At 37.6% G+C, this 14746-nt stretch overlaps 1 protein-coding gene across 8 annotated transcripts in view; it reads right to left on the bottom strand.

The window, feature by feature from the left end:
* The window catches only part of STXBP5 (syntaxin binding protein 5), a 152665-nt gene that overhangs the window by 112495 nt on the left and 25424 nt on the right, over positions 1 to 14746 (bottom strand). For 7 of the 8 annotated variants that reach the window (XM_080666219.1, XM_080666214.1, XM_080666215.1 and 4 more), the window contains exons 4-5: positions 11940 to 12021; positions 7312 to 7412 (exon numbers count right to left, since the gene is read on the bottom strand). In XM_080666219.1, the coding sequence (XP_080522345.1) occupies positions 7312 to 7412; positions 11940 to 12021 (183 nt within the window). The remainder of the gene's footprint in view (positions 1 to 7311; positions 7413 to 11939; positions 12022 to 14746) is intronic. The other variant, XM_080666220.1, reaches the window with a different exon arrangement.

Here is a 14746-nt window from a genome sequence, read left to right as displayed (position 1 = left end):
AAAAAGTAAACATACATCCACAATATGATCAGCCCACTCCATTCCTATGTCTTTACTTAAAGAAAGAAAAGCAAATGCCTATAACAAGACATATAAAAATGTTTATGGCAGCTTTGTAATAGCCAAAAACTGGAAACAATCCCAAATGCCCATGTCCATCAACAAGTAAATGGGTGAACAAACTGTGTTACATACCTAGAATACTATTCACAGGTTAAAAAAAAAAAAACAACACAAAAAACTACTGATACATGCAACAACATTGATGAATTTCTAAATTCTTAGGATAATTAAAAGAAGCCAGAAAAACAAGGATGTATTGCATAATTCCATTTATATATTATTTATATGCAATAGAAAATGCAAACTTATCTATTGTAACAGGAAACAGATTGTTGGTTTCCTGGAGATTACAGGGGTAGAAGCTCATAACAGACAGAGAAGGGAAATTCCTGTTCAAAATGGTGAAAAATTGAAAGTACAAAGAAGTCACTGGTCCATAACGGTTTTGAAATCAAATTGGGCAAATGTTGGGTTTTTCTTAATTAGGTTTCAAGACCTGGGAATAATCCTGTGTGGCTCTCAGCTCCATGCTCTTAATCATCCTTCCTTTTTCATAAAAGGCAGCATTTGTTTGCAGCTGAGGACTTTTATCAGCCTGCGCCTGGCAGCAGCCTCCTTTCATTTTGTTCTCTCTCTGGCTCTTCAAACCAGAGTTTGCAATGTTTCTGCTATAAATTTTTTTGAAGAAACTCGGGAGTCTTAAATTTCACTGGTTTTACTCTATTAGACAAAAATCACACCCACAAATCTTCCTGAGATAATCTCTTCTGTATGTTGGCTCCTACTGAGAGAACTGAAGGTTGATATTCTTAAGCTTCCTAGAGGCTCTCTGGTTTGGTTGAGAAGATCTGTGGAGGCACACACATAACCTCTTAAAAAGAGTCCTTTGTGTGACTAAACACTCTGACCTTTTGGTCTTTAGATTTTTAGTAAAACACTGTACGGCCACACCCTCATGTTTTTCTCTATGCCACATTTTCAGAAGCAATCTTTTGTCAAATAGATCAGGGTGAGAATTTCCTAAATTATCAAAAGTCTTAGATCCTTTAATAATTCTTCCCTCAATTTTTTTCTCTCTTTTAGCATTTTATTATAAAGCCAAAAGAAAAATTCAGGTTGTACCTTCAACCCTTTCCTTGGAAATCTTAATATGTTAATCACTTACATATTGTGCAGGAAATACTTCTGATAAACTTTCTGCCACTACATAACAAGGAACCAATTCCTCCAGTTTCCAAAAACATGTTCCTTTCTCCCTCTGAGCTCTCACTGGCAGCAATCGCCATGTCAAGTGTCCTACAAACACTTGATCAAATTTAGGGCAATTTAGGCTTTTCTGTAATGCTCCTCAAAATTCTTCCAACTTCCAGCCATGACCTGGTTGCAGAGATTACCACATTTTTAGGTATTTCATACAAGCAGCATCCCAGTTCTGGGTACCAAAATCTGTGTTAGAATTTTACTGCTGAATAACAAATTACCACTAACTTAATAGCTTAGGACAACACCCCCTTTTTCAATCTCAGTTTCTGTGGGTCAGAAGTTCAAGCATTGCATGACTGGGTTCTCTACTCAGGGTCTTAAAAGGCTGAAATCCAGGTTATTAACCTGCGTCACTTTCTGAAGATCTGGGGAAGAATCAGCTCTCAAACTTATCCAGGCTCCTAATCAAATTCAGTTTCTTGAGATTGTAAGACTGAATTTCCTTGCTGTGAATCCCTCTCATGCTCTGAACCTTTGTCATGAAGAGAGCAGGACCTTTTAAAGGCATAATTGATTAAGTCAGGCCCACTAAGGACAATCTCCTAATCTTAAAGTCAACTAATGTGGACCTCAATTAATCTACAAAATGTCTTTAGACTAGTGTTTGTTTGAATAACCAGAAGCAGAAATTTTGGGACCCATTTTAGAATTCTGCCTACTACACATATATAGTTAGGAATAGATGTGTTGAGTTGTAATGATATATGTAAATGCTACCAAAAGTTTTTCCAAAGTGATTATAGTGCTTAAAACTTCCACTAGTAGGTTATGAAAAGTTACAGTGGTGTCACATTCAAGCCAACATTTTTGCCATTCTGATGGATATTAGTGTATCTAGTAGTTTGCATTTTCCTAATGACTATTGTCTTCTTTTAAAAGAAGCCAGGACATTAAAAAGTAAAAAGTTGAAAAAGATGGGATTAATTATTCTATCATGTGTTTTTAATATAAACTTCTAAAATGGCATCCATCCATATTGTTTATAGTTATTACTAGAGGCCCGGTGCACAAAATTCATGCACGGTGAGAGGGGGTGTCCCTCAACCCAGCCTGCACCCTCTCCAATGTGGGACATCCTTCTCACAATCCGGGACTGCTGGCTCCTAACCGCTTGCCTGCCTGCCTGCCAGCCTGATCGCCCCCAACTGCTCTCCTCTGCTGGCCCGATCACCCCCAATTTCCCTCCCCTGGCAGCCCGATTGCCCCCAACTGCCCTTCCCTGCTGGCCGGTTTGCCCTCAACTGCCCTCCCCTCCCCTGCCAGCCATCTTGTGGTGGCCATCTTGTGGCAGCCATCTTGTGACATCGTCACGGCAGCCATCTTGTGATGACATCACACGAGTTCATCGCACGAGGGCATAACGCCACCTAGGCTTTTATTATATAGGATAGGATATGTCTGGGTCTTTGCTTTAACATAAATTATTTAAGCATTTTTTCATCTTTGTTATCTCAATCCCTATCATAATCCCTGGTACAAGAAGGTATCCCATGTTTGGTGAACTGAACTTAATTTACCTTCTAAATTTTTTTTCATTTCCAAATGTGAAGCACTGCTTCCATTCTATATTCCTCCTAAGCCAACCAATGATTTTATATTCCTTTCAGCAGTCTAAGACATAATTTGTCTGAGCCAGTATTGCATTAATACAGTTACAGGAACAAAATATAAGAGTGGGCAAAAGTAGGCTTACAGTTGTGTGTGCATGCAACACAGTTTATTCTTGTATTATCATTATTATATGATTTATTTGTATTACAATTCTAAACCTACTTTTGTCCACCCCTGTATGCCCTACCTCTATTTAAAATTAATATACTTAGTTTTCCTACCCAAAACAAAGTGTTCCCATTCATTACTCTGTCTTTAGTGTTTTTCACAAGACTTAGCTCCTGTTGACAGGCAGAGCTAAATTGCTCTTATATTCACCTTTGATTATATAACCCCTCCTTCCATATAACCCTTTTATACCTGAGTACATTTTAAGGCCCTTGTGCAACCAGACTAATCTCTTTGAATGTCTCTCCCAATTTCCTTGTCAGAATTGCTTAGTTGTTACGTATAATTTTATTCTAGGAAGTTATCGAACATTTCCTAACCATCTTTCCTTTTACAGTCTCAAGGTCATCAAATCACAATTGTCTTTCCTCAAACACAGAATTATTTTTTCTTTTTAAATTTTGTCTCAGCGCATGGTTCTCTACACTTAGAATTCCCAGTGACTCATCATTTCCATATCACCAACCAATTACCTTTGTAGATTAGAATTAGGTCCAGAGAAATAGATCCCTCTGTCTACCTTCCTACCAGGCCTGGAAACCATTCTATTCCTGTGCTCCAGACTTGAATCTCATGCCACCAAATTGCTCTCATGTCTAATGCTTGTACACTTTTCATTACGCTGCTTTCAAAGAAAAATATTTTGCTGATGTAACTCAATTAGCACAAAAACTGTAATTCTAGGTCTCTTGATTTGTTTCAATATTATGATTAATTTTTTTCTTGCACAGAAGTATGTGCAGTGAATTAATTCAAAATCTTGAGAAGACCTGTATACATTTTCTAAGGGCTGGTATCTAGCCAAATACTCTTTTACAGCTATGCTCTATTCATGTGCACTGTGCAAATTATAAGCTTCATACATATGCAAAGTACAATATTTAGGTAGTATTATAATGAGAGTATAATGGAATAAATTAGTTACTGTTCCTACATTAACTTATTTATGCTACTAAGAAAATCTGATGCCAGGGAAGCAGTCAGTTCCTGAAGTGCCTTATACTAGTAGGCACCAACTCTCCCACTGCTGTGTAGGTAACTGAATGAAGTGCTCCATTTGCCAAACAGTTTTGTTCTTAAGAGGTCTTGGGACATTAATGCTTCATTAATTAGGATGTAACTTTGATCACTAATGTATTCCATGTAATACTGTATTTTCTTAATCATAAGCACATGGTGGATGCATGCTCATTTTATTATATAACTAGAGGTCCGATCCTGGTAGGATCGGGCCTAAACGGGCAGTCAGACATCCCTCTCACAATCCAGGACTGCTGGCTCCCAACTGCTCGCCTGCCTGCCTTCCTGATTGCCCCTAACTGCTTCTGCCTGCCAGCCTGATCACCCACGAACCACTCCCCTGCCAGCCTGATTGATGCCAAACTACTCCCCTGGCAGCCTGTTTGCCCCTAACTGCCCTCCCCTGCAGGCCTGGTCACCCCTAACTGCCCTCCCCTGCAGGCCTGGTCCCCCCCAACTGCTCTCCCCTGCAAGCCTGGTCCCTCCCAACTGCACTCCCCTGCTGGCCTGATCGCCCACAACTGCCCTCCCTTGCAGACCTGGTCACCCCTAACTGCCCTCCCCTGCTGGCCATCTTGTGGCGGCCATCTTGTGTCCACATGGGGGCAGGATGTTTGACCACATGGGGGCAGCCATCTTGTGTGTTGGAGTGATTGTCAGTTTGCATATTACTCTTTTATTAGATAGGATAGAGGCCTGGTGCACGGGTGGGGGCCAGCTAGTTTGCCCTGAAGTGTGTCCCATATCAGGGTGGGGGTTCCCTTGGGGCGTGGAGAGGCCTGGGTGAGGGGCCTGTGGTGATTTGCAGGCCGGCCACGCCCCCTGATGAATCAAGCGGAGGCCCTGGTATCTGGGATTTATTTATCTTCTATAATTGAAATTTTGTAGCCTTGAGTGGAGCCAAGCCTCCTGCTTGCTCCGTGGCCACAGCCATTTCTGTTGGGATTTATGTATCTTCTATGATTGAAACTTTGTAGCCTTAAGCAGAGGCCAAAGCAGGCCAGGGCTGCAGAAGCTTGGCTTCCTCCATCGCCGGCAACAACTCAAGCCTCCTGCTCTCTCCAGCTCCATGGCTGCCGCCATTTTTGTTGGGATTTATTTATCTTCTATAATTAAAACTCTGTAGCCTTAAGTGGAGGCCAAGGCAGGCAGAAAGCTTGGCTTCCTCCATTGCTGGAGAAACCCAAGCCTCCTGTTCGCTCCGTGGCCACAGACATCTTGGTTGGATTAATTTGCATACTCGCTCCTGATTGGCTGGCGGGCGTGGCTTGTGGGTGTAGCAGAGTGATGGTTAATTTGCATATTACTCTTTTATTAGATAGGATAAAATAGTTATATCTATTATCAAATAAAAGAGCTGTGAATAAATAAACTATAAATCAAGGTTAGAATAAAGGAAAAATATTTGTCTTTAAAATGAATATATTAATTTCAATGTAGACTCTGATGTTCAGGTGTCTAACATATTTATGGTGAAAAAATTCTGTTCTTTGAAACTGCACAAAGAGAAATTTTTCTTGACCTCTGAGAATAAATAATTTATGTGAAAGTGGTTTATAATTAATAAGGAATTACATAATTAAGAGATATAATTATCAGAGAATAGTAGTGGGATTTAAATGAGAAAGCCCACATATATAATTAAGTCTTTAGCCTTCAAATGCTTCATATATTGTTATTTAAAAACTGTTATGCAAAAATTTAACATTCTCACTCAAGGTAACGAAAAAAGACTAGCAGATAGTTGTAGGTGCTTATTAACCCATGACTTTCTCCCAAAAAAACTTCCTTTAAAGGGAAAAATAAAGTAGTAGCCAAATGAAACATGATCTAATAAGGCAATTGCCAGACAGAATTTGCTTGCCGAACTCTAAATTTCAACATAGATAAACAACCTCTTCTTTACAGGTATAAACCCAAAGTGCATAATAACGAGGTTCCCCAATATCAAGCAACAAGAAGGAAGGAGATACATATTAGTTTCCTAGGGATGCTATATCAAATTACCACAAATTAAGTGGCTTAAAACAATAGAAATTTGTTCTCTTCAAGTTCCAGAGGGTAGCCACCAGAAATCAAGGTGTCAGCAGGGCCATGCTTGCTTTGAAGGCTCAGAGAGGAGAATGTGTTCCATGCCTCTCTCCTAGCTTCTGGTATTGCCTTGGCTTGTAGATTCATCACTTCAATCCCTACCCCTGTCGTCCTTTAGTGTTCTCCCTGTGTGTCTGTCTCTCTTCTCCTCTTCTTAAAAGGCCACCACTCATATTAGATAAGGCCCACCTTAATAACTTCATATTAACTTGCTTATACCCACAAAGACCCTATTTCCAAATAAGATTACATTCACAAGTACTGGGGGTTCAGAATTCAATACATCTTTTGGGGGACACAATTCAATCTATAACAGGGGATGGGGCAGTAAAGGCCATGCCTCCAATGTTGCAGAGGATTTAGATGATGTAGCTACTACTACTGGCAAATTATTTCTTATAGTTTAAATTGTATTAACAAATAAATCCCTAATAAGAGATAAACCTAAAGAGAAAGAGAGAGAGAGAGATAAACCTGGCAATTGGCACAATAAGCTACATGCTAGTCAAAGCACAAACACACAAGTCATATGAGAGATTTCTGTGATCAAGTTGTTCAACTCTACATGTATCTCATAGAGTTGTATTCATATATGTGGATAAATACTTATATGTAACAATATTACAACACAGCAAAATAAATAGCAGACAGAAAATGATATAAATCCACTAATAACAAAGATTGACTGAATAACTTATGGTACTTCCATACAATGGAGTATCATGCAATTACAAAATGACTAAGGGAGATTTAAATGTGCCAATATGAAACAATCTATCAGATAAAGTTACAGAAAAAATATACAATGTCTTCCCGCTTATGCAAAAACAGAAGCTATACAGACATCTCTGCTTATGCAAACAGACTGCCAGTATTTCTAAAAGGACCCAAAAGAAATGTGTGTGGTTGCCTCTGGGAAGGAAGATGGGTCTGAAAAGGGAAAAAAACAACAACTTGTTTTCACTGGATATCCTCTGAAGTGTTTAATTATTTTTTAGATTGTGCGTAAAGTCCATCACAGAAAAATAAAATCAAAGAATAAAATTCAAAAAAAAATAGCAAATATCCTATATAAAGGAAAACAGAGATTCTTACCTTTCTCTACAAAATTTAAGTGAATGTAGTATGGCAGGTCTCTTTTGACGTAAATTCCATAAATGTAACGTATCATCAGCCAAGGCACTCACAAGAGCTCCCTTAAAAATAAAGTGTAATATATTTTATATAGAACACAATTTACAAATATTAAAGGTACTAAGGAGCTGCCAAAAAATCTCCTTCCCAAATTTCTAAACTTTCTGCAAATAGATTTAGTTCTGACAAACATTTGCCTCACCCAAATTCTAAGCAGCAGATGCAAAACTGTGTGTTGTGTACTTATGCACACAATATGTGTAAAAAAGTTTTAACTTCTTCAGTAAAGTATAACTTATTATCTTATAAACTAAAAGTATAGTAGGATCTACTTGGATATTATGGTTCATTACCAGCTATGTAAAATTAGAGGCCAGACTATAAGTTACTTGGTCACTACTATAAATATCTCCTTGACTGAAAGAACAAAATACGGTATGAGGTAACCTCCCAGTTTTATTTGGCTTAAGACAAATCCTATGAATGTACTATGCCTAGATCATAACTCTACTACTAGAATAAGGAAAATAAAGATTGCATTCAGCACACTGTAATTTCAATGTCCAAAGAGTTGAAAAAAAAGAACTAATTTAGAAAGTTAAAACATCTAGTACTATTAAATACTATTAAGTATGGAGAAAAAAATTCTATGGCATTATATGAAGATCATGCAGGGCACTCAGTGTCATCCCAGATCTGACAAATCAGAATTTCAAGTACCTATGCAGGTGTAGTTTTCTTAAAAGTTTCCAGAAGTGATTCTGATGTGTGAATAGACTTAAGTCTCTACACTAAGACTGATTTATTAAGACATATGTTTTTTCTCAAAAGAGTAAGATACTGTTCTATATTGAGAGAATAAGACAAAAGATGCAACATGAAGAATTTATATTAACTTCAAAAAGATTTGTAATTCCAATCCTTCAGATTATTGAGAAATCTTAAAATCTCCTTCTTAAAATAAGAAGAGTTTCTCATTTATCTAAGAAAATTAAAATAGCTCTGAAGACAAACTTTACATTAAGTGACCTCTCAAAATCCTTTTCACATGTGGAATTTAAGAGGGCTACTCTGTTGTGTAACTCTAGTGCTACAATGACTACTGGAAAGCAGAAATACGTAAAGTCCACATACTCTCACTTTCACCAGAAAGCATCCCCTTATATATATCACTATGAAGCAGAAAAACTCAAAGGACGCAAAATATCAAAGATTTGTAATCTTCATTCTTATTTCCACTGTAGTTTAAGACTATGTCATCTTCTTTCTCAAGATGTTAGTCCCATCTTAAAATCTCAAGGAAGAAGGAAAGATGCAGAGTCAAAATGGCAATAACAGCTGACCTCCATCTATTGTGGCTCCTTTATTTATAATTTTCCCAAACTGAAAGCAAATAGCTACTCCCAACTGTCAGATTTCCATAGTCATACTCATTTAAATATTCATGTTTTACTAAGCATTTTTAAAAACAACAATGCCATGTTAAGTACTTAAAGATAGCATTTAAGCATATAAAGTAAAACAAAATAGTCATATCATAGAACTGTGATAAATCCTATTGATGAGAAAAGAATCTTTTCATATGAATAATGATAGCATAAACTACTTAAGATTTCTAAAATTGATGTGTATAGGTAATCAATTTGCAGTATGTTATTTAGATTGGCTCATGTACTGCTTTAAAAAAATAATCAAATAATCTTAACACAAATGTAAAGATGGAAAATAGGTGAGAAGTTGCCAGGAATCAGGGACTGAGAGCAGGAGGGGAGGGAGTGTGATTATAAAAGAGGAATCTGAAGACATTCTTTACAGTGGTGGAAGTGATCTGTATCTTGTCAATAGTGGCCATTACATGAGTCTATTTGTGTGTTAAAATGGCAGGAAACCACACACACACACACACACACACACAAGTGCATCTATAAACTGGTGATGAAATCTAAAGGTCTTCTGTAATCTCAATAGTACTGTTCTTACGTCATTTTTTGGTTTAATATTATACTACTGTTATCTATATATATAAAGAGATAATATACAAATTAGACCGGGACGTTGTAACAGTCACAACCAGTCAAGAGGAGGATGCGCACGCAGGTGAGGCCCAGAGCAGAGACGAAGACAGAGACAGGGGGGCCTGCCCAAGTCACCATGCCTGCTCAGGCCGCCCCGGAGCCAACACTGACAGGGGAGTCTGGGGCGGACACCGACAGGGGGGCCTGGGGCAGCCTGAGTCACTTGGAGCAGACACTGACAGGGGGGCCTGGGGCTGCTCCAGCCGCTGCACGCCAGCAGTCCCGCCTCTGTGCATGAGCTGCAGAGGAAACACCTTTTCTGACCGCTCATTGGCTAAGCTCCATGTACGCCACTCGCAGTGTTCTTGGTAACTTGGGTAATAAGAATCCAAGAAGGTGATCTAGGGTTTTTCCACCTCACACCTGGAGGAAAAAAGGTCCACTGCTGGAGGGCCTAAGAAATGTCATATCCTGCCCTAGCCGGTTTGGCTCAGTGGTTGGAGCCTTGGCCTGCTGACCGCAGAGTCCGGGTTTGATTCTGGTCAAGGGCATGTACCTAGGTTGAAGGCTCCTCCCTGGCCAGGGCCCAGGTCAGGGCTCATGCAGGAGGCAACCAACCAAAGTGTCCCTCTCACATTGATTTTTCTCTCTGTCTTTCCCTCTCTCTTCCACATTCTCTAAAAATCAATGGAAAAATATCCTGAGGATAAAAAAGAAAGAAAGAAAGAAATGTCAGATCCTATGAAAGAGACATCTTGAAAATGCCTAAAGAAAGTTGTCATTTTTTCGTGGTGAAGGGACTGGAGTCCATGTTGATGAAAACACCTTGGTGGCTGCAGCGGCCGGCAGTGGCAGCAGCAGTGGGCTGATGGGGGTGGTGCCTTCCCCTAATCAGCCCGGTCGCCTCCCACAGGGGAGCAGGCCTAAGCAGTCAGCAGGACATCCACTGAGCGGACCTAAGCCATCAGTAGGATGCCCAGACTGTGAGAGGCGGCAGGCTGGGTTGAGGGAACCCGCCCTCCCCCCACCCCCAGTGCACAAATTTTGTGCACCGGGCCTCTAGTATAAAATGTTACTATAGGAGAAGCTGGGAAGTGCACAGAGCCTCTCTATTTCGAATAAAAACCAGTCGAATTATTTCAAAACTAGAGGCCTGATGCACGAAATCTGAGTAAGAGTAGGCCTTCCTCCCCGCAGCTGCCGGCACCAGCTTCCCTCTGGCACCCGGGACCCGGGCTTCCCTCTGGCATCCAGGACCTGGGCTTCCCTTGCAGCCCCAGCTTCCTCTGGAAGGTTGTCTGGAAGGACATCTGATCTAATTAGCATATTATGCTTTTAATATTATAGATAAAAAATTTTTAAAAAGAAAAAGTAATCTGAGTCCTCATATATGGGTTTGACAACTTTCTATACTGTGATTATTTTAAACAATTTATAATGCAGATCTATGGAGAACCCTGAAGTTTAAAACAAACAAGCAAAAACATGCTTCCTTGACCCTGAAAAATCTACACAATTGCATATTACTTGATCATAATTTTGCTGTTTTCTATTGTCATCTTTAGATCTCTGCACCCATGATGCCTTTTTAAATCCTCTGATATGAACAAAAACATTTATCAAAAGCTAGAGGTACTGAGTAATTTTTGTCTCTCATACACATTTAAGAATTTAGGGGCAAAAATAATGTTCACAAATTATCTTTCTATCTAAGGATAGCAGAGCCTTCTGAAGAAATGTCTCTTTCTTCCTCTTATGACCAGCTTTTCCTGCCTGTCCCTACTTCCAGAAAACATCTATTCTCAGAGTCCGCATACATTAAAACCTGCAAACACATTGTTTACTCTGCTGATAAAATGGGGTTTGGTTTCTCTAGCTCCTTCTAAACTTCAAAGTCTATCAAAGGGAAAGGCATCACCAATTACTTCAACCAATAAGTGACACAACAAGAACTTTGGACAATAACCAGTTTCCAATGTATTTTGGTTTCCTGGTTGTATTTCAAAACAACTCATTCAAGAAGTACATTTTGTTATTTATAATAAGCTCCATCTTTAAAAAATATTTCAATATAGATTTTTATGTTCTATAACTTTCAATATCACTAAAATAAAATTTAAATGCAGCACCCTGTACCAAAAAGATTTACTTTATACCATTCTATTTGTAACACTGTTTTGAGAAACATCTTACATTATTTATGTAACTATACACAAAGATGCCTTAACACAGGAGTGGGGAACATCCGGCCTGTAGGCTGTATAAGACCCACGAAATCATTTCGTCTGGCCCTACCAAAGCATTAGGGTGAGTTAATTAAATGTTTGACCAAATATAGCAGGCTAATTTTTAAGTTGATAATTTTGTATGGCATGTGAATGATGTTATACATATCCAAATAGACTTTGGCAGAAAAAAGGTTCCCCACCCCTGTCTTAAAGTGAATTACTATTATCTCTAACCTATAAGAAATTAGTTTTTGTTCACATATGTCAATATAAATGAAGAAATCTGAAAGACGAGATGTGGCCCTATTTAGTACCTAAGTAGGAGAGATTAAAGCAATTCACTAACCTCATTAATCAGGAACTGGAGCTGGATGACTGCAGCTCCACTGTCATGCTGGCAATAACATTCTACTCCTGGACGACCAAAGCTGTCATTAATTCCATTAAGGAGTTTATGCTATGTGTGGGCTTTTCATAGAAATTGGTAAATTATATAACAAACTCATAAATATTCCAATGACCTGATATTCAATACACGCTAGTTACTGAGGTTGAGATTTAGCATTAGGTTTACTATACATCAACCTAATCAGGTAGTTTCTGCTGAAAATCAGAATGCTCAATGATTACAGGTCTAAAAGAAATAACAGTACTAAAGAAAACCCAGCAATATACAGAACCAAAACAATATATACTTTCCACTGGCCCAAGTTTTTTCTTTCACTTAAAAGGAGGAATAAAGGTAGAGCTTCCAATTTTGCCTAAGTTAGCAAACAAATCTGAAAAGCAAACAAATGTAATTTTGGAATATTGCTCGTAAATAATCTTTTTACAGGCATTTTCATTCCTGTAATGTCATTTTAAAAGTTTACACTAAAAATATAATGAAGAGCCACATAACTGTTTGTAATTGTGGCATGACATTATATCATTAATAAATGTATCAATTTTTAAAGCAGGCTTGAATATAGATTAAAATGCAAACTTCTATGACTTTGCATATAACTGCAAACATACAGCATTTTTGTGTCAGGCATTATATTAAACAAGTTATATACTTTATATATAGTCTCACCCCATATAAACAGATACGAAACTGAAGCACAGAGAAATTAAGTAACTTGCCCCAAGTCACACAACTAGAAAGTAGCAGAGGTAGAATCTGAATAAGCACTCTGGCTCCAGTCTACACTCTTCATTAATAAGGCATGCTGTGTAAAGAACAAACAAAACAAAAATTCCAAATACTTATAGAATGTACTTTGTGCCAGACATTGTTTTATGCTTTTAACCTTCATAACCTTGAAATAAGAAGCTAGACATTTTAATATGCTGCTATACTAATCTACTTTTCACTACTAAATATTAATAGGACATAAAAAGGCAAATCTAAAAATCAAATTTGATAGGATTTAATAAAATTACAGCATTCTTTATACAAATTCACATTCAGGTGTATAGACTATTTGTACATTCCATTGACACATGTCCTAGGGTTCTTCTTAATTAGGAATAATTGTAACAATTCCCATTTTCTATCCATTTTTCCTTTTGACTTCTAGAAATATTTCTAGGTAATATTTACATTTCATGGACTTTTTGCATTTTATTACTAACAATTAACTCCTTTATTATTTTATAAATAGACTAATTGAGCCTGTTTAGCCAATAGTACCCTACTCTTCAACACCTTGAAATTATTATTGTCATCATCAACAGTAGTATTTTTGCTATACCAATTGCCCAAACGTGACTACAGAAAACTAGTCTTCAAATTGCTACTTTGGCACTCGGTGGTATCTAGTTGGCCAAGGAAAGAAATGTCTTCATCTCTGTTCATCATTTCTTTTCTCAGATGACAGCAAAGACCTTGCCCTTTTGGTCAGTAAAGTGAGTCTAATTCAAATCTTCCCAGATAAATTATTCTTTCTGGTACCAATTACCACACTCTTTAATACCCATTTTATATGAATAGGTGTAAAGCTTCTCTTATACAACCAGATCGGGACTGATAACTAAGTTCATAAAAAATGTGAGCCACTTACCTAACATATTATTTTTACATAAAACGTAATTTTGCTAATCTTATATTAGCTAAAGACATTTTCTTTAAATGTGTTTTAGTTAATAAATTAGAGTTCAGAACTGGGTTTTTATGTTTGTGTGTTTTTAATATATTTTGTATTGATTTCAGAGAGGAAGGGGAAGAGAGAGCGAAAACAAGAGAGAGAGAGAAAAACATCAATGATAAGAGAGAATCATAGATCAGCTCCCTCCTGCACGCCCCACACTGGGGATCAAGCCTGCAACCTGGGCACGTGCCCTGACTGGGAATCGAATAATGACCTCTTGGTTCACAGGTCAAAGCTCAACCACTGAGCCATGCAGGCTGGGCCAGAACTGGTTTTTTTTAATAAAAAACATAATCATAACTAACCTGGTAGAAGATTTATATTTAATTTTTTAAATGGAACTTTAAAGATATTGGCAATGCAATCTAAGTAGAGCATTCATGTAGTCTTGTTATTTCTTTTCCAACCATCTACTGTTATTTTAACCACAGAGCATCAGACAGGAAATTTTAGGTGAATGACTTTCATGAAGTTTTTTCCAAAGTATTCATTGGAGATTTTTATATATGGAAACTCTCTCTCATTTTACATTCATATTTCATCAACTTATATACTATTAAAGTGAATTACTCGATTATATCAAATATACTAAACACAAACAGATTTGGGAATACACAAAACTAATTATTGGTAAATAAAGAATAAGCAAACAACTGTACTAATTTGGGCCTCCTGGGAAATAGCCTACCATTCTTAAAACTCCAGTATGTTATGGGCATCAATCAACATTTTATTCAAAGAGAATGAAAAGTGTCTGTAAAATGCAGAAATTCAGTTACATTGATGGTCAATAAAAGTTTTATTCTTACTCTATGTATGGCATTATTCCAGACAAAACTGTACATTTTTATGATATTAATATTAATATAGTCATTTTATTTCTACTAAGATGACATATTTTCTTCATATAAGAGCTACTTACTGAATATCTACTAAGTATCAGACACTGTCTTAAATACATAATTGTACTTACTCCTGAGAGTAACTCTGAAAGTTAGTTATTACCCATACAGGGTAGGGC

Source organism: Plecotus auritus (assembly GCF_963455305.1).
Source record: "Plecotus auritus genome assembly, chromosome: 4".
Lineage (NCBI taxonomy): Eukaryota > Metazoa > Chordata > Mammalia > Chiroptera > Vespertilionidae > Plecotus > Plecotus auritus.
The sequence above is the reverse complement of the archived record's forward strand: the minus strand, read 5'-3'. Positions and strand labels throughout refer to the sequence as shown.